Genomic DNA, 21744 nt, shown 5'->3' on the forward strand with positions numbered 1-21744 from the left:
AAACATTAATAGATCACAGAGATCAAGGTACCTGAGAAGATGCAGACAATGCTGGTGTAACTAGAGATGAGCAGTTTCATCAAATCTACTGTAGTTTGATGAGCCAGCCAAGAAAACAGTTTGTAAACTAAACAAAAAGTCATGGGCTTGACAACCAAAATTTGCCATTGCAGTGATAACAACAATGACATTTTCTCATGTACCCTTTGTACATGATTAATGCACAAAGAAAAGACATAAAAAGAACAGAGACCTTCATTCTGAGAAACCTTAAAATGTACTACTTGTTAAAATAAAGTTTGTAGAGAAAGAATGAACAAAAATCTTTGCCATTCCAGATACAATCTGAATCAATCAGCAAATAGCACTTAACTGTTAAATAACTTCAAAGCTATAAAACATAGATCTTCTTGGCACTGCAAGTGTATCAAATGTGGTTCTTATAAGCCAAACAGGTACGTGGAATACAAAGGTAAATTCCTGAAGGCTGCTGAAAATATCCAGAATTGGTCAAAAACCCACACCCTTGGAGTCCCTGACGCTCGGAAGAAAATGACATGAGGCGATCAGAAAACAGACTGATCTATATGTAGATCATCCAGGACAGGATCATGTGTTGTTGAAAAGGCAGCTCCAGGATCAAGTACATCTAGGATCCGAAGAGTTAAAAAGAATGTTTAAGACTCATTATGTCAGGGGCGCGTGGGTGTCTCAGTCACTGAGCGTCTGCCTTCCGCTCAGGTCATGATCTCAGGGTCCCGGGATCGAGTCCCGCATCGGGCTCCCTGCTCAGTGGGAAGCCTGCTTCTCCCTCTCCCACTCCCCCTGCTTGTGTTCCCTCTCTCACTGTATCTCTATCAAATAAATAAAATCTTTAAAAAAAAAAAAAAAGACTCGTTATGTCAGAGGATTTAAAATCCTCTGACATAATGTTGCTACTTTACCTGAAGCCTACTTCATTAGAAGTCTAGACAGTCCCATCTTGATCAAAGCTCAAAAGTGGAACAAGCTGTCATACCTCAGAGTCCAACAGAAAGACTCATTCACTCTTCATTTTATCTCTCCCTTGACCCGACTAACTAGTCTGAGACAATCCAAGTGCTCTCTCAATAATGCCTCAACAACTGGTATTATCTGCTCACAAAAGTAGTCCTCAGATAGTCTGCTATTTGGAAGAACTACCGAAGCTCCATTATAGGAACAATATAAACTACAATATTTTTCCTTCCCTGACCCTGAAACCAGCAGATCCAGCTAGACTTCTACATTGTAATAGGTTTCTGTCCAACCTTAGTCATTCTAAAACTGACTTTCATCCATACCAATTCCAAAATTCAGGTTATACAGAACAGTGTATTTTACAATGTTCAGGGCTTTATCCCACTTTCAGCTGAATACACATAGCTAAGCACTCTTTGAGAAATGTGACATCTGCAATACAAAGGACACCAATTCAAAGGAAAACTAAGAAGGTCAACAGAGAGGAGGACACTTGGACTCTATAATTAGCAGATAAAAAATACACACATTTCTGCCAAAAAGATCCAGAGTCTGAGACTATGAACGATTCCCCTAGGGCCGAGAGACTTCTGGAAGCCTGCCACATCAAAGAACAATATGGACTAGTGAATGGTCCTTCACAAAGTACAGGCAATTGGAAAAGTCCCAGAGAAAGACAAGGAGGGTCTCTCTAGGGCAGGGATAATGGGACTGGAGAGGCGAGGACAGAGTGGAGAAAACCAAAGAAAGGGATCTAAAAATAAAGTTCTTTTATTTATGGCATTTACACAACACAAGAAAGCAATGTAGGATGTACACTAATCTTGTATTTACGGAAATATTTCATACTAATAACATTGCCAGAAGCCCTAATAAAATATCTCCCTAAAAGGGAGTGGGGGGACAAACAGAATAAACAATTGAACGAGCCAGGACCACAAGTGATTTTTAACACAGTTTTGCCTCTCAGCCCCATTTTGGATAGTCTGTGTTCCTTTTTAAACTCATCTTTACTTTTTTCTTATGGAGAGTATCATTGTTTTTGTAATTCTGTTTGCAGACTCTAATTTTCACTTCTTCAAGAAAAAAAACATCAAAAGCCCTACCTGATATTAGAAGCATCTCCCTTTCCAACTACAGCAGCCTAAAATGAGAGTTCCCATATTATGTACTGTAGTGGAAACAACAATATTTGATAATTAATAAATTACAGCAAAATATCGCCAATAAAGTGAAATACCAAGGAATCTGTTTAAAACTGAACTAAACTGATTTTATAAAAATGCTAAAGCCCAAATATTCAAATGGAATCTTAATGCTACAAAGTGTGTGGTGATAACTGAAGTCTCTCTTAGAATATTTGACTTTCCAAAGTCCTCATAATCTGACCTAATTGAGCTTTACCACTTTTAATGAGAAACACTAATACTATCCTTTAGGAGTTCCTCACCAAGTCAGAGATAAAGTTTTATCTTCGGTGGTTTAATTCATTTCCATATCACCTCACCAAAGAGAGCTTTCTTAAATAAATACAAAGAAGTTATGCTAAGGAGCCAGTGTGGTAATATCCAATTTGAATTCTAGACTATCAGAAGATGTGCAATTACATTTCAGAAAGGAAGGAGCCCTTCTATTTTAACTTGCATTGTATTCCTCCTAGCAGTCATGCATAGGAATGATGATGATGTTAAATCTAATTAGACACAGATTTACTACTTTCCCTACTGCCTTCCCATATTGCTAATATTACAAATAGGACCTGCTTTAAAAAGTGTAATAAGCTCACTGCAACTACCACAATTTAAAATGCCAGAAATCTATTTGTTGAAGGAAACTGCTTCTAAACATCTGAGGAAACGGGAGAGAGACTTACTGTTAATGAAAAGCCACCACTGTTGACCAGTATACAGCCCAGCAGTAAAGACGTCTGGAGTCACACTGCCTCCCTAGAAACTGGGCTTCACCACTCACCAGCTCTATCAGTGATCTTGAGCAAATTACTTAGGCTTTGAGCCTCAGTTTTCCATGTGCAAAATAAGGATAATAATCCTATGGCGCTCCCAGTTATTGTGTCAGTCAAGGAGACAATAAATGTAAAGGACTTGGCATACTGCCAGTGTTAAGAAATGTTAGTTATTATTTTTACAATTTTTGTTTTCATTTTCACAATTAAATGAACTACTCAGGGAAAGTAACTAGAGTAACAGCTTCTCTGAGAGACATCAGTTGGCTAAATTGTGAGATGACTCCATCTCTGTACAAACAGTTGTCATTTATATCATAAACACTTTCCCACAATACAAACACTAAGGATTTCTAGCACATCAAGAACAATGATAATCTGCCCTTCGAATATATTAGAGAAAGTACTATGTACACGAAACCATAGTACAACCAGTCTACATTCAGATCAATGTTCAGCAACCATAAAGTAAGAATAATCAAAAGCCAACAACTAGCACATTATGGTTTTAGTATAAGAAACAAAGAGTACAAAAAACCACAATAGACCCTAACCTTAGAAAAACGTGTGGATACAGAAGACTTTCTATTCGATTTCTGTGGCCTATCCATCTATCTCAAGCTCATTCATGGGCCCAGGTTAAGAACTTCTATTACATTTACTTAGCAAGTCTACATGGTTGTAAACTATTTACCACTTGTAATCTCAAAGGGCAATATTACATTTTCAAGGAAAAATACTATTGCAATTATACAATACAAACAATATAATTGCTTATGGTCAAATTGATTTGATATGATTTTTATTAAGCTTTATTTGTTCTTTTTTAAGAATTAGATTATGATTAAATTATTACTACAATTGGTCTCCAAATTCCATCAAGTAAAAATTTTAGGACACCTTTTCTGTTTTCCTTGTTCGATGATGATGCTAACTGGACAATATAAAAAGATCAGCATCATAGAAACAATTGCAGGCTAAGCAGTAAATTACTCTGTTCTCAATTCTAGATACTTTCAGACAAGAATTTTCCTTTAGACTAAAAATACTTCCATACAGATGCTGCATGAAGAAAAAGATAAGGTTAGCAAGAAATGATGGGCAAAGTTAAAGAGAAGGATAGCAAAGGGACTATGGAAAATTTGTAGTGACTTCTATCACAAGTAAAGATATCCCCTGGATCACAAATTTATTGAAACATTCTATTAAGGTGCCTAAAGCTGCCTGAATTAGTCCATGTACCTGGTAATTATAAAACCTTAATATACCTCAGGGCAATGTACAGGTTTTAAAAACAAAGATACCCAAATCCAACAAGAAATGGCTCTACAGGGGTGCCTGGGTGGCTCGGTCGTTAAACATCTGCCTTTGGCTCACGTCATGATCCCAGCGTCCTGGGATCGAGCCCCACTTCGGGCTCCCTGCTCCGCGGAAAGCCTGCTTCTCCCTCTCCCACTCCCCCTGCTTGTGTTCCTGCTCTTGCTGTGTCTCTGTCAGATAAATAAATAAAATCTTAAAAAAAAAAAAAAAAAAAGAAATGGCTCTACATCCCCTTAAGGAATTTCCCCCTGGTGTATACGCTTTTATAAAAATATTTAATGAGAAACAGAAGTGCTTAATGTGGCTGTCAGACACAGGAATTAGGATTTGAGTCACTCAATACATTTTTTTGAAACAAATGTTATTAAAAAAATTTTTTGTAGGTTTACTTCTTTCTTTATGCCCACATTTTCTCACAAAGAATTGAGGGCTGGTTACACAAACACAAATGACACCAGAAGATAAATAAATCTGAGGAAAACTAATAAAATAAAAATACAATTAAGAAATAAATGCTAGGGTTTAGATTAGTCTGTGGAAGGCAAATCACCTGGTCCTACCCAGTTTCTGGAGCTAGGCTTCTATCAGCTTAAACCACTGAGGGAAGCAGAGTCCATCTCAAGAGCTGGCAGTATCCAAAGAGGAAAAACAAGCCATCGGCTACACAACTTTTCTTAACACTTGTGTTTCCATCACTTCTAGAAATGTAGTCAACACATACAACCATCCTTTCTAACAACAATGAAAGGCCCAAATATAAACAATTTGCTCTTGCTCTACTTTGGTTTTAGTTTGGGAGGTAACCTCAGTAGCTTTGAAATGAGAAACAAAAATCCTACTCCAATACTTAAAATTGTAGCCGTCACTTAAAGAGAAATCTGTCATATATATATATATATATATATATATACTGCAGAAATAACATAAGACCCAAAGAAACAAAAGACTGTAAGAAAAGATACGGTAGGAGACAAAACAAACATTCACTTTCACCCACTGAGAAGTGGACAGTAATAAATGACTTTAAATAGGCAGGATCTGGGTCACATATTAAAACAATACCAGGAATGCACAGGTTATCAGTATTAACATAAGTAGTCTATAGTCGTCTTCTCTGATAATAATTATTATACCTCAATAAAGCAGAAAAAAATAAATTATAAATAATTTTAAAATTTTAAGAGAGAAAAATATACGATGGCCTTTCTTAGATTTTTGAAATATATATGGTCCTGCCTTGATGAAGGGGGATTAAAGTTCTCTACCCAGGTCCCTTCAAGTATTCAACCAATTAGTTTAAAAAACAAATCACATAATCATCACATTAAATTCTTAATTGACCAGCGAGGAAGCCCTCAATACATAGTAAAACAGTATAGAACAATTTACATTATAAACAATGTATACATTTTAAAATATGAAAGCCTGCGCTTAAGGAAACAGTTGATTTTATTCAACTTCCCTTGGGACTTTTGTCCATATACAATTTAACTGAAACTGTGCAAGTCAGATGGGCAATATTTAGAACATATTAACCTGCTCTTCACTTACCTGGTCTTTCTCATGGGGTAGAAGGCTGACAGGTGGTAGTGAGGATGGGAAAGCACTGGGATATTTGGGAGCCCCTTTGCCATCTAAGCTTCCATAATTGACCCTGTACTGCGGTCCATCTTTCAGTAACCTCCCGTTGTTCACTGCGCGTTTAGCCCCTAGTCGCAGCCGCTGCTGAAAGGCTGGGTTGTTGGTGGTGCCTGTGAGATCACTTTGACTTCTGAGATACTTCTCGATGTTCTTCAGGGAGGAGCCATTTGGCTCCTCGAGTCCTTCAATTGCTCTCCTTAGAAGTTTATTCCAATCCACATTGCGGAGATCATTACATGATCCCCTAGACCCCTTGGTTGACTTGGGAAAAGTGCCTGGTTTAACTGATGAAAAGCGCCCAGGGTTGTCTGGGTCCTTATAGGAGGCAAGGCCTTTGTTGGTGACTTTGAGAACTGAGCCATCCTGAACACTGAGCTCCAGCTGCTCCGAGACTGTCTTCTTATCCAACCCATGGGAAGTGCTGACTGCATGGCAGATTCTCTCTTCAGAGGGCCTTTGCTTTTGCTTTTTTATTTTCTGTATAGCTTCAAGAATCCACTCTGTGTAAAGTGGGTTTGCAAGTTTTACCATGGTTGACAAATGACTTCTTCAATACCAAAGTTACCCATAGAGGTTCTCCTTGTATTTAACAGAACTTGAACATTTAAAAGTCATTTACAACTCAACAAACGGGCAGAATATTCCAGACCTTATTAAGCAAAACCTCACAAACATCCATCCTTAAGAGATTAAAAACAGGACACACTGGAAATGTTGATAGTTGTCTTATTTGACCAACAGGAAAGACTGCATTCGGGCGAAGAACATCTTTAACAAGGAAATCAAGACCTTAAAGGATAAAAAGGGGGGAAAAGGCTCTTAATAATGGAACTTCTAAAAATAAAAGGCTCTTTAGTATTATTTTTCAGATGCAAAAGGACCACAGAAGTAATGACAGGCAGGTATTATGTAACAAAGCCACAGTGACTAAATTTCCTAACCAGAAACTGGGTCATAGTCTGAGAAGGAAATTTTTTTAGGATTTTCACTTGTTATTTATATGAAGTCATTTATGGGGTATTTAAAAGATCATACCTAAGTTACTTACTTAGTGGATTAACCCTTATTGAAATTAATACAATTACATGAATGGTTCAAGATATATGTCTATCATAAACATAAAAACAATCATTAACATAAAACCAACCTCAAAGAAAAAGTCTATGACACAAAAACTCTGAGGAAAGTAAAAGTGACCCTTGAACAATGCGGGGAATTGTCAAAAATCTATGTATACCTTTTGACTCCCCAAAAACTTAACTACATATAGCCTACTGTTAACTGGAAGCCTTACACAACATAAACAGTTGATTAACACGTTTTGTATGTTATATGTATTTTATACTGTATTTTTACAATAAAGCTTGAGAAAAGAAAATGTTATTAAGAAAATATATTTACAGCACTGTATTTAACAAAAAAAAAACAAAAACAAAACAAAAAACCACGTGTAAGTGGACCCATGCAGTTCAAACCCATGTTGTTCAAGGGTCAACTGTACATTAACTTTACTTCAAGAAATCTTAAACTTGAAAAAAAAAAAAAAAGGCGGCAATAATCCTGATTCTTCTATTTCAGCTAGATATTGTATTTCCCAAGTCTCACACGTAAGAAAATTTCCCAACTAGCCACTTCTACAGAATCATATCCTCCCATCCCTTTGCAAAAGGTCTGTGACACTCTCTAATCCACAGGTTAGAAAACTGAAACTAATATGGTAATACAACCCTTCACCTTTTAAATAATATACCATTCTAGGTATCTTAATACCTGCTCAATACAAGGAAGGTTCATACAAATCCGATTCCAGGTAAACAGTTGTACTGCTCTCTGAAAGCCTCCTGGTGTACACCAAAACCACCCTACATCTCCAATCTCTATTGAGTGTATCTGCAAAGAACACTAGGAGAAAGTGCCCTGGCCTGGGAGTTTGGTCAGATCTGGGCTCTAATCTTGCCTTCCACTGATAATATCCACATCTGAACTCTTTTTATAGTTTCAAGTTTACAGAGTAGGCTCACATGTAATTTGTCATTTAATCTGCAAGACAACTCTATGGGTAAACTGAGGTTCAGGGGAAGATGGAACTCACTCAAAGTAACAGTCTATTGTAAACTTAAGGCTCAAATGCCATTATTCTAAAAAATCCAAGTCCAGTGCTATCCTCACCTGAGCCACACCTGCCTCTGAAATCAGACTAATGGTATGAAAACTAGCTCTACCAACATCTAGCAGAGACACCCTGGGTAAATGAGTTAAGTTTCAGTCACCTTACCCGTGGGGAAATAACAGTATAACCCTCACAGGAGTGTTAAAAGAGAATTACGTGAATATGATATCTAATAGTCAACATACAGTAGCTATCATCACTTCCCATTAATGCAATGTCTGTCACTTTGAAAAATACCTCATAAAAAAATTAAATTTATTTCTGGTTATTTATTTATTGTACCTACAAGGGAATAATAACATCTTTCCTCAAAACTTTAGCCAGATATAATGAAAAACATAATATTTGCTCTGTTGCTGAAAAACTGGGCCATTGAACTATACTTGCTCAGTCAGCTTGAAAGAGGCAATTTAAAAAGGACTGTCCTCTTTGCAGTCAGTAAACTGTAGGTTCACTCCATTTTTTTCCCCTCGGATTCAGAAACTTGGGGCTAAAGGGACTGGAGAGGTCATCCCATCTAATCTCTAGTTATCCAGTAAAAGATCCCTTGTTCAATAACCCCAAGAGATGGGTCATCAAGTCTTAAAATACTTCCAGTGACAGAGAATTTATCACTTTTTGAGGCAGTTCACTCCACTGTTGGACAGCTCTAACTCTAATAATATATTCTTTGCTCACAAGAGCCAATATCTGTCTTCCCGTAACTTCTACCCTTTAGTCTTGGCTTCCCTAAAACAATCCCAAGGAATTCTTACTAATTCTTTAATATGACAGGCCTTCAAGTATTTGAAAACAAGAATCTTTTGAAAACCACTAAAATTGAACTCCACTCTACCTCCCGCCCTACTTTAGACCACTCATATTCCAGTTCCTTAACACTTCCACATCACATGGTTTCCAAGCACTTCCTTCTTTTGGTTGCTCACTAGTTTGGCTAATGCCCATCTTAAAATCTGGCAGTCCAGGCATTATCCAAGTATAAATGTAATCCAAGGTTACATGAACTTTCTTAACAGCCTTGCCACACAACTGACTCATGCTATGCATGCAGTCCAACTAAAAATCCCAGATCTACAAAAATGCTGTCAAACTGAGATTTTCCATTCCCCTCCTTGTGCAAATATAAATGCTGGGATTTAAAATTTATTACAGTTCAAGTTCATTTTGTTGGTGGTTTGAGTCTATCTTCCAACCCGTTAGATCATTTTGAATCTCGATTCTGTCATCTATGTCATCTACAAATCTAATAAACACTCCCCTTTGTGTCATTATATAAATCACTGAAAAAAATGTTAGACTTGGAATATGGTGTGTTTAGGAATGAAATCACTGGCTTTCATAATGCAACTACTTTCGAGATAGAACATGGGAATCATTGTGTTATTAAGTTTAGAATAGGACACATCTTTTCAAAGTAAAACAGTTTGGGGCAAATTTCATTAGAAGACATTTCACTATGTCCAAATAATTTTTTCATCTTTCATCATTTACCCAGGATGAATCAACTAGTTTAATTTGATTGTACAAAATACAACTACAGGAAGCAGGAAGAGAGGTCACAGAAAAGTATACAATATTGCAAAGGTGGTCTCAGGCATTTTGGTTACACAAGTAAATGAACATACCTTAAAACAAAAACTAATAAATACTCAAAATATACTTTCATTACAAGCTATTACCACAATCTTTACAATCAACAGAATCGTTCATATCCATTAACAACACATTTCTTTAAGACTGACATTTTGTATCTTAAAATATAATAAAATAAGGGAAAATACCAGAACTGGAACTCCAAATGTATTAACAGTCCATGACAAAAAAGAAGATTGTCCAAATCTTCAAGCAAATCTGCCAAAGGAAAAAAAAGTAAATGTTAATTTGGGCATAAAGACATCCTTCAACTTCAGGAACCATCTATGGATCTTCACAACTATCCAATACAAACAACTGCAATGAGCTTATTAGCACTTTACTTTTGGTGCTATATTAACTCTTTCCTACCACTTACGGGTATTTAAGAACATGGAATTCAGGACAGGAAATGAAGCCCCAAAGCAGTGCTTAAAGAAAAAAATTTGGGGGCGCCTGGGTGGCTCAGCCAGTTAAGCGACTGCCTTCAGCTCAGGTCATGATCCCGCTCCGGGATCGAGTTCCGCATTGGGCTCCCTGCTCGGCAGGGAGTCTGCTTCTCCCTTTGACCCTACCCCCTCTTGTACTCTGTCTCTCAAATAAATAAAATAAAATCTTTGAAAAAAAGAAAAAAATTCTGCTCTTAACTTTAAGACCAGATGTGTTTCCCAAATTTTAAAACCCAGGTTGTGATAGGGGCACCTGGGTAGTTCAGTCAGTTAAGCGTCCGACTCTTGATCTCAAGGTTTTGAGTTCAAGTCCCACACTGGGTGTGGAGCCTACTCCAAAACAAAAACAAAAACAAAAAAAAACAGGCTGTGATAGAGTCTAAGAAAGAATCTTATCGCGGGAAAAAAAAATCTTGGTATTACTCAAATAGCCAGGCAGGTATAACATTTTGTCTGAAAACAAAAAAGTCAAATGCTGTTTGAAGCTCAGTTACTAACTTTCCAGGAAACATTCACTATTTGTCCCAAAGGTCCCTGGCATCTATGTACTGACTGGATAATCAAGATATGGCCAATAACTACACCTAAGAGAAGGATGTACCAGTTTCCACAAGAGTCACTTCAGGACCATAGTGATCATTTTCACTTCAAAGGCAAAAAATAAATTTAAAACAACATTGTGAATAACTGCATTTTGATCTTATACAGAACAACCAAGCAACCTTAGATCCTCCTTTTCCCCTCCCCCAGCCACAGACACACACACCCCACTCCTCAATTTAATCTCAAAATTAGCTCTCATCTGACACCAACCAACAGAGTTAATTAGGCAGAAGCAGATGTAACTCAGCAGCTCTATGCTACAACCAGAATCAGTGTTAAAGCGTACACACACACAGAGCTAGGAGAGGAACAAAATCAGTAGTCGCTTATCTGTAGCCAATTCTCAACTAAACACATGTATATTATCCACTGCAAATTTTTTTAATCTTAGGTGGGTTTGTTACTGACATCCCACTGCCCCACTGTAAATTGGTATATGCTAAGAGAATAGATTGAAAGCCAATTTAATTTTAGTCTAAGCAGTATCTAACTAGAAAGGCAAATCTACAGGAAAAAAAATGCATTAATTCATTCAAAAGCCAAATAGAAATGCTTTTTTCCCCCTGATTTGGAATTAGCCACACCACTTCTCTTTCTCAGAGCACTAGGATTTGTTTTACATGTAGATAGGACATTCCATCAGACGTACAACCCTAAAAATCATTATTCTCTTTTCATTTTTTTTCTATAAAATGAAAGTTGGACTAAAAGGCTATCAAAAAGAGAGTGAATCATTCCAAATTAATTCTGGGGACTCATGCGACATCAAATTAAATTATTCTATTTTCTAAGGTTTTGAATCACTTTATTTTTAACTACAAAATAGTATCAGTAAATTATATGGTTGTATGGATGTATTTACATCATTCATTACAAACTATTCTAAACAGATCTAGAGAAATGCTTAGTCCAACACGAGCTTTTGGCTTCATTAGTATTATATAAATATCAACACTATTCAGAAATATTCACATCAGCATAAGAGGAGTCAAAATACCCTGGATTATAAATATTATGTGAAACCTCCTCAACGCTTTCACTAAAGCTGTGTGTTGTTTCAAAATCAATGTCATAACACTCGAGTCATATCATAGATGAGCCAAAAACAGTGGTTAAAAAAAATAAAGATTAACAATAGAGTTTACTCTTTTGTCATCCCAGGTTTTACTTGCTAACAGTTATTTTTAGTTTTCTCACTTTTATATGCTCCTGGATTTTTTCACAGCCTATTATGTAACTGAGTGAAGATCCACAAATCTTAACAGTATCTTCTGAAACAGAACATACAGTGCTTAAGGGAAGAGACCTTAACTTTTTTTCTTGTATAACTACTCAGCACAGGCTATTTGCACACTTGCTCAAAATAGTGTCCACAGTTAACAAGTATCTGCTATCTGACAACACCAAACATCATCCCATTTGTTAACTTTCAAGTCCTGGATATATCTATTTCCCTGAAAATTAATGCTCAAGGCCCCAAATATGTGGATTGGAAGAAAAGGATACAAATATTAATCAAAGAACCACCAACAAAATTTAGGAAGATATTCCCTGTATGCAGCCCTATGGTAGGTACTAGAGGCATAAGAAGCAATTCAGAAACAACAAAGCACTGTTTGGTAGTTCTTCAAAAAGCTAAATAGGAAATTACCATAAGACCCCACAATTCAACATCTAGGTATATACCCTGATGAACTGAAAACAGTTACTCAAATAAGTACACACACACACACACGTTCATAACAGCACTATTCGCAATAGCCAGAAAGTGGACGTAGACCAAATGTCCATCAATAGTTGAATGGAAACTGGGTGATGGGCATTAAGGAGGGCACACAATGGAATGAATACTGGGTATTGTATGCAACTGATGAATCACTGAACTCTACTGGAAACTAACAATACACTAATGTTAGCATATTAATACTAATAATAATACACTATAATACACTGAAACTAATAACACTATGTTAATTAACTGAATTTAAGTAAAATAAAAATTTTTTAAAGCAATAAAGTAAAAAGTTAAAAACAAACAGGTGAATGGATTAACAAAAGATGGTATATCCGTGCAGTGGAATATTATTCAGTCATAAAAAGAAATGAAATACTGACACATGCTACAGTGTGGACGAACCTTAAAAACATGTTGCAAAAGAAGCCAGACACAAAAAGTCACATATGGTATAATTCAATTTATATGAAACATCCAAAATAGATTAATTCATACATAGAACATAGATTGGTGGGGCCTGGGGAGTGGAGAGATGAAGAGAAACTGCTTAATAGGTAAGGGATTTTATTTTAGTTTGATGAAAAGGTTTGGAACTAGATAGAGGTGGTGGTCACACAACACTGGGAATGTACTAAATGTCACTGAATTTGTTCACTTTAAATGGTTAAATTTATGTTATGTAAATTTCACCTCAGTAAGTCATTAAAAAAAAAAGAAGAAAGCACTAAACTATAATACTAACCATTTTCTGACACCTACTGTGGGTCAGGCACTTTACATAGATTATCAGTACACGTACACAGATTATCAGTAAACCTTAAAACAACTCTGTAAGGTAGCACTGTTGCCCAATTTTGCAAAAAGAAAACTGAGACATGACTTGGTCAACGCTTCAGATCACTAAGTCATGAATGATTTTTACTTTAGATGCTAAAACTAAACTCTTTCCTGTGTCTCCACTGGCTTTCCAAATTAGACTCCTTGGATCTCTTGTGAGAAAGTGCCTCAGGTATCACCTCCAGATGCCCCTGTGGGTTAAACACTAGGGTTACATAACTCCTTGCACCCAACAAAGGAGCTCCATTTTAACACTCCCATTCATAATAGGCTTCTCCTGAAGATTCACTTCACAGAAAGGGTTCCTCTGACTACAGAAGGGTAAAAGTCTGGAAACCACTGTGACTTTACCTTGCTGAGTGGGCACAACACCCCTTGAGTGGATGGGATGTAAATTGGACCTTGAAAGACAAGGTAGAACTTGGACAACTGCTCAGTTTCTTCACCCAAATGAAATGAAAATACAAATCCTTCATGGTCCAGTAAAAACCAACACCTTCTCAGAAGCCCTACATCTCTTTGTCTAACAGGAAGCTTTTAGCTATCTTAATATTTTAGCATTCATTTCCCACTTTGTATTATGCTCATTTGTGTCCTGACCTCATCTCCCTTACTAGAACTGTGAAATTCTTAAGAGCAGGATTCATGTTTGATTTCACCTTTGTATGCCCTTAGATTCCCCAGGACCACTACTTGAACAGAAGAGGGGTGCCGTGCCTATTTGCTAGATGAACGCATCAGTGAATGAATGAAGGGAATCTAGCAGAGGGCACAGGAGCTAAGAATGAACTGCCTAAAAAAAGGGACACCAAGTCCACGTGCATGCCTTGAGCCAGTTACGTGCTGAATAGAAGTAAGAAAGTTGGATGTAACAAAAACCAGGCTGAGGCGTGTGAACATGACAGATGAAGTAATAGGAAGCCAATGCAGGAGTAGTGACACAATACGGCATAGTGAAGTGCACCCACACACACGCACAAATTTGTTGAATGTCTGAATCACTCCGGCAATAGTATCCATCCAATATAAGTTGAAGGGAAGGATGACTGAACAAACAAAAGCAACCAGGACTTCATCTCTCCCAGTATCAATCTTGTTCAACTTATATTTATGAGCCTAACTCAGCAGCAAGCCCAGAGTAGGCACTCAATAAATGTTAATTGAATTGAGTATTTAATTCCCCATTTTTTGGGGAATAATACTAAATTCTTTCTCACTACTCATTAACATCGAGAGTTTTCAATTCACAAGCTAATAATGTTTTCCAAGGATTTTTAAGAGGCTAAATCACCATGAAAATTATCATTTCAACTAATACATATTATATTAATTGGAAGTTTAATTTTTCATGTCATGCTCTCCTAGTTGACAATATCCTTGTTATGTCATTAAACTATAATTGTGTAAAGCTGCTTCAACAAACAATAACTGAACCATCAATAAACTATTATGGCTTCCATAATCCCTAGCAAAGATTAGTTTCAACATCATCATCACAAATTAGTAGAGACATGCCCCAAATCTCCTGGTGAAGCCCAAGAATTAGGTTTGCATAGTCATCCCTACATTTCAGTGCTCAATAGTTTCAGTCTCTAAACTTTAATCACACTATTAGGAACCTCACAGGAAATATGATCCCTTGTAAAACAGAGGATTTTAGAGACAAGATGAAAAGTCATTTGAAGACATCAGGCCTTTGGAGCCAGGGTACACTGATTGGTAATGATATTATTATAACTAAGCACTCTCACTTAAGAAATAATCAACTAAATTTAGAATGTCTTTTTTTGGCATTTAAAAATTCCTATTCAACCCTAGATTTCTTCCTGATTATAAATTAGCTTTAACCAGGTTTAATGACAAAGACTGAGAACAATGTATTGAGAAAAAAAATCTGACATGAGTATTTAAAAGATTATTTTGAAAATACAGATCATAAGAATTCTGCATTAGCTTTATTAAAAATGTCTTCAAACAGGATATCTTGTATAGCCTGAAAACCAATTAGGGTTCCCCTCTGAGAACCTCAAGAAAACTATAGATCTATTTTTAAAAATGAACACATGTACATACAGTCATTTGCATACAATTTCAAGGGTTTATAGGACCTCTATCGCCTATCCCAAGATGACTAAGGCCCACTAACTACTCTACTTACTTTAATATACACAGATCAATAGTTTTATTGAGTTTCAAAGTAACTATCTCTATGTGTGCTTTATTTATTTATTTTTTTAAAGATTTCATGTGAGACAGACCACGAACAGTGGTAGGGGGGAGGTCAGAGGGAGAAGCAGACTCTCCAGGGAGCCTCAGTGACTCTGAGGCTCGATCCCAGGACCCTGAGATCATGACCTGAGCAGAAGTCAGACGCTTAACCGACTGAGCCACCGGGCACCCCTCTGTGTGCTTTAATGAGGACATGTTACATTATAAGAAAGTTATTCTCATTGGTTCTGGATATTATCAAATAGGGGTCTGGAATCTTATTCAACAAGGAGGTGTGCTGTGATGGGACATACCTAGGAGAGTTCAGGGATCAAGTCCCCACTTTGCCAGCTACCTAAGTTGTGGGATACTGGACATGTTAATCAATCTAAGTCTCAGTTTTGTCCTCTGTGAAACAGATTATACATCCCTGTTTGGCAGAACTGTTAAGAGGAATAATTGAGATAACAAATATGAAAGAACCAAGGATGGTGGCAGACACATAGCAGGAACACAATAAAATGCTAGCTCATAAAAGGAAAAAGGGCAATACAGTCAGCTGGAGACCTGTAAAATCTAATCTGGTTGAACTTCTGTCTATATGACCATTTTCTCCTAAGAGACAGGGGAAGTCAGCACCTGGCCCTTAGCTATAGTTGCAGACAAGTAAAAATTCAAGACAGCACACAGAAGAAAGTGAACAAAAGCAAAAATAGATTTGTAATGGCAAGGATAGGGTCAAGAACAGTGTATTTTACTCATAATCATACATCTTTTAAGGTCAATAAAGCTTTTAGAAGATAATACCGCACAGGAGAATATCTTCTTGACCTGAGGGTAGGAAAAGAGTCTTAAAACAAGACACAAAAAGCACTAACCATAAAGAAAAGACCAATAAATTTGACTCCATTAAAATTAAGAACTTCTGTTCATTAAAAGACACCGTAAAGTAAGTGAAAAAGCAAGCCACAGAATGGAAGTAGGCATTTGCAACACAGACACATGACAAAGGATCTGTATCTAGAGTAAATAAAGAACTTTGAGAAATACCAATAAAAGACACAAGGCCAATTTAAAAAAACAAATAAATAAGGGGCAGACTTGAACAGGAATTTTACAAATGAGGAAATTCAAATAGCCAATAAATATATGAAAAGCTATTCAACCTGATTACTAACCAGTTAAATGCAAAGTTTACCAGATTGGCTAATTTGAAAAGCTAGCAAATCTGAGATTTGAAGAGGACAAGAAGCAATGGGAATTCTCATATCACAGAAGGAAGTGTGGTCTGGTACAACACTTTGGAAAACAGTTTGACTAGTACCTAGTCAAGTTGAAGACAAGCATACCTCATGACTAGAGCGACCATACAAATCATCCAGACACTTTTGAGAATTAAAGGTATTCTATTAATAATTACACTGTGACAACTAAGCTAGCATAAATGGTCACCCTGCCCATGAACTAGCAATTCCATTCCTAGGTGTACACCTTAGAGAAACATATGCATTTGTGTAACCAGATGACGAGTACAGGAACACTCATAGCAGCTCTTTTCACAATTTCCCCAAACTGGAAACAACTCAAATATCCAACAGTAGAATGGATGTTTAAAAAAAAAAATTTTTGTGCAAGATTGTGAGTCTTACAAAAAGGTGCTTTATTAAAGGTGCTTTGGAAACGCAAATTAAAACATTTTAAGGGAAGAAAAATATCCCTTCATCACACTTCTCCCATCCATGCAATATTACCATTCTGCAAGCAAAGACTGATCACTATAGCTCACACATCCCTAACTTTCATAAAACAATTTTCTTTCTGCCTACTTTATACAAATACAAGCAAGTATATGCATGTGGAAAACTGAAGGTATTTTGTAGAAAACGATCTAAGAGACTGAAAAGTCACCTGTTAGGAATCCTGGCATTTAATAAAGCCAGACCAGTTGGTTAACCAGTAAGTAAAAATCCATAAAGTTTTTTGAAGTACATTAAAATTACTTATTAAATTCCTCAGCTACCTTTCCACACTCACCCTATTTTACCTTTTATTCACATTATGCCTTACATGTAAAGCAGTTTCAATCTTATCTTCACAAGAAGCGCATGAGATAACATTTGGCATAACAGCAATGACGGAACACCCACTCTACTCAGAGGCCCAGGTATGGTTGGTAGGTAAAACTTCTACTGATCATGTTGTCACCCCCAACCAGTCATTCCCCTAAATTCCTCCTTTAATGTTACCACCTTCCTCTATCTTCTCTCTTTTTTTTAAGTCATCATTTCACCTCCCAACCTTCAACCCTAAGTAGAGGTTCTCAGGTAAAAATCTTATCCTTTACTGAAACATGCACTATTTTCCTATTCTTCTTAAAAACATAAGATTGCCCCAATTCATTTTGATACATATGTGAAGAATTTATGGGTAAGAATGGAATGAATGGAGTGTTTTATTTCAGGGCTATCCCTGAAAATCTAAGATATACAAGTAAGACAGAAGAATGTACTTCACTCACAATTATACCAAAATAATAACTTTTTTGGAGCACCACAGAACACTATCCCAACATAATTAATTCCCATGTGCTACTTTCATCTCCTGTCCATATACAGACGAGTCTTTATATACTCTACCTTGAATTTCTTCCTACCACCACCCCGAACATACTTGATACTAGGTTCGTTGGTTCTCTTTTCTTATTTTCCACATCTGTAATTCTTTATCACTATTGTCTCACAACCTCTGTCCAATACTCTGTTTATCACATCCCAATACCTTCTCCCAATTGCATGGCTTAAAACTCCTTCATGGGGCACAGGAAACCATTTGTAATCTAGCCCCTCCTCTTCCTTTGCCCCTTGTCTCCCACAACTTCCTGCACTCTACCCATACCAAAGTACTTACAAATTCAAAAAGACACTATGTCCTTTCCCAAGGTAATACTGGAGCTTCCCTGAGACAGACACCCTGACCAGACACCAGACCTTCAGACTCCAGCTCAAGTTTCACCCAAGAAATCCAGCCTGTCAACAACCTGGTCTTCCAAAGTAACACCTTTCTTTGCCCTATCCCCACTCCTGGTGCAGTCAACCAAATCACCCAGACTCACTGCCCAGCCCCACCCATTTTTTTTTTCCACACCCGCCACCTTTTCTCAATCCCCGTAAGATCTTCTGCTACAGATATTATGCAAGTTCTGCTCTGCTGTCTTATCATCATTCAAGAATCTCCCAAGCATATCCATGTCATTCTTCCATGTTTTAATGTTTCATAGACCCCAGACTTCCTTTATAATTCCAATGCCAATTTACAGATACCTGCTTCCCACCACAGCAACTGTACTTGCTCCTCACAATCCCCCAATACTTCCCCCAATCCAATATCTACTCTGCACTGCTCTCAATACCACTCCATATCCACCACACCCAAACCTATTCTTACTGTCCCACATAACTGCAATCCCACCTTTCTGCATCATTTCACCTACCCTCACATACCCCTCAGTTCCCCTTCCACATCTCCAATGTTGCACCTCTCCCTACCCTCACTTTGCACCTGCTTTCACACCTCCCGTTTCCTCTCGCACCCACCCCCTCAGTCTTTCTAGACATTCACTGGCCCCCCACCGTTCCTACCAGGTCACTCCCACTCAGAAAACCCCTCCAAACCCCCGCCTTCCAACCACCCGAGCCCCGCCCCCACCCCGGTATCGCCCCGCCCCCTCCACCATCGAGCCCCGCCCCTTGCCCTGGAGGCCCTGCTGAGGGGCGGGGCCTGTCCCTCCTCCCTTTTCCCCCGCCCCCTACCGTCACGCTCAGGGGCAGCCTGACCCCGAGCGGCCCCGCGGTGACCCTCGCGCAGAGGCCTGTGGGAGGGGCGTCACAAGCCCCCGATCCCCCCACCTTCCGCCCCCCTCCCGCCCAGTCTCCTCCCCCTGGGAATGCGCGGGGTGGGTGACAGACCTGGCCGCGCGCCACCGCCACCGCGCCTGCCGGGGGCGCTGCCGCTGCCTGAGAAAGAAGCCGCGGCTGCCGCCTGGAGGAGGTGCCGTCGCCTCCGCCACCGCTGCCGCCGCCGCCAGGGGTAGGAGCTAAGCCGCCGCCATTTTGTGTCCCCCTGTTGTTGTCGTTGACATGAATCCGACATGACACTGATTACAGCCCAATGGAGTCTCATTAAACCCGAGCCGCGGCCCCGCCCCGGCGCTGCTCCATTGGACGAGACCACAGAGACTTAAGGCCACCCGTTGGCCTGCGGGTCTGTCCGTCACCCACACACTAGCCACTCTGCAGCCCATTGGGGCAGGTTCCTGCCGGTCATCTCGCCTCCGCATAGACACACCCCTCGACCCATCATCCCCCCCTCCGGAACCACCCCGGGGGTGGGTCCACTGCCAGTACCAATCAACAGACCGCGGAGCCCGCCTCTTCTGGGCACCTATTGGTCCATGCCTTTTTCTCTCTCCCAGACACCGCGCCACCTCTACTTCCACCTACCCGCCCCCTCTACCTCTAGAAATGGATTGGGTCTACTCGCAGGAGAAGCGCTTGGCCTTATTGGCTGCACACAACGCCAATCAGAGGGTCTTTTCCCTCTCCCCTCCCCCACTCAACCCCAAATCCCCTAGCCCGCAGCTAAAGTTTGTGTGAGAGCTGATCGCTGGCGGCGGCCGCAGGATTTAGGGGTGGGCGCGGGCGGGCGCGGGCGGGCGCGCGCGGGCGGGCACGCGAAGTTAAAATTCGAGGTTCTCAGTCGCCAGCTCCCGCGGTGGAGCGCGCGGACGGGCGCGCCGCCCGGAGCGTTCCATCCCGCCCCCTCCTCCACCCTCTCCCGTCCCGTCCCGGGCGACTACTCGCCCGCCCCCTGGCTCGCATCCTTACCCCCCACACCCCCCTACCCTGCAAGCCCCAGGCCGGGTGCAGGCAGAACGATGTCGCTGCAGCCTCCTCGCCATCCCATGCCGAAGGGGAGCAAGCCCCCTACCCGCCGGGCGTGCACCCCCCGGCTCCACACTCGCCCGTGTCTGCAAGCACGTGCACCGTTCGCCGCTGCCTCCAGCCACCCCGGTCCCCGGCTAACCTCGCCTGCAGCCCGGCCAATCGCTTGCTGCCCTTTGTTGCTGCAGCCCGGGTCTCCCCGCTGCCTTCCTCAGCCTCCGCCTCGTCCTTTGCCAGCCGCCCGGGTCCGCAGCGCCGCGCTCCCCCCGCCCGGGACCCACCGCCGCCGCCTCCTTCTCCTCCTCCGCCTCCTCCTCCTCGGCTCCGGGCTGCAGCGCACAGAGCCCGAGGCAGCGCCGCCCAGCCCCGCTCCCCCCGCGCCGCCAGCTAGCCCGCCCGGCCCGGCCGGGGGCGCAGCCTGGACCCCGCCCGCCCCAGTCCCCGCCCCGGGGGTACCTGCCTCCGCCCTGGGGGGCTCCGCTTGCCGCCCTCGGGGGAGGGCGGGGATGCCGGTGTCCGCGGGAGGATGGGGAAGCCTGGGCCGTTTGGGGCGGGGAGTGTGCCCGCCAGGGCTGGGACTGAGAGGTGCGGTCCTCGCCAACGCGCCCCCCCCCCGCCGCTGTGGGCCCCAAACTTCGTCCTCCACCCGGGCCTTACACCCTCGGGTGATCGCGGCAGTTTGGGGGTAGGAGATGCCTCGGGAGCTGTGTCTACCCTGATCAGGAGGAAGAGGGAGCAGTGACATTCAGCGACCGCGGACAGGGCACGGCGGCAGCATCCTTGGGTGGGAGTGGGGATGTCAGACGCGGGCAGGAGGGGGAAAACTGCCCCCTCAAGATGCCCTCTCCCGGCCTGCGATGAGCTGGAGAGCTCAGAAATGCGTTCTGAGTGCTTTCTTGGGCGGTGCAGCCGGGTGGCAGAGGTGCTGGGGGCGGGGGGAGTGGGGGAAAGACCGCTGGGGGGCCCTTCCCCCCTCTCCTCTAGCCAGAGCTCTAAGGAAGGCTGATGGCGAAGTTCGGTTTTCCAGGCTTCCCCTGGGCCCCCCGAGTTCCTGAGGCCCACATGAGGGAGGCTGGGGCTCCTCTGGCCGCCCAGGCGAGGCCACTCTGACGCTGCCCACATGCCTCCCAGCGCCCTCCAGACTAAAAAGAGCGTCCCTTGCTCTTCCCGAGGATGGATGGGTTGCTGGCAGGGGAGACTTCAGAAAATAGGAAAAGTAGGCTCGAGAAATGGCTCCTACAGAGTTG

The 21744-nt window shown here is 40.9% G+C and overlaps 1 protein-coding gene across 6 annotated transcripts in view; it reads right to left on the reverse strand.

The window, feature by feature from the left end:
* Positions 1-20976, reverse strand: part of KAT6B (lysine acetyltransferase 6B) — a 179749-nt gene extending 158773 nt beyond the window's left edge. The window contains exons 1-3 of one of the 6 annotated variants that reach the window (XM_036095279.2): positions 20954-20976; positions 9875-9944; positions 5834-6712 (exon numbers count right to left, since the gene is read on the reverse strand). In XM_036095279.2, coding sequence (XP_035951172.1) covers positions 5834-6454 — 621 coding nt within the window. In that variant the 5' untranslated portion in view covers positions 6455-6712; positions 9875-9944; positions 20954-20976. Of the gene's footprint in view, positions 1-5833; positions 6713-9874; positions 9945-19522; positions 19851-20639; positions 20752-20953 lie in introns of those variants that run through there. The other 5 variants (XM_036095278.2, XM_036095277.2, XM_036095280.2 and 2 more) reach the window with 5 other exon arrangements.
* Positions 20977-21744: the final 768 nt, after the last annotated feature.

Source organism: Halichoerus grypus, chromosome 7, assembly GCF_964656455.1.
Source record: "Halichoerus grypus chromosome 7, mHalGry1.hap1.1, whole genome shotgun sequence".
Classification (NCBI taxonomy): Eukaryota; Metazoa; Chordata; class Mammalia; order Carnivora; family Phocidae; genus Halichoerus; species Halichoerus grypus.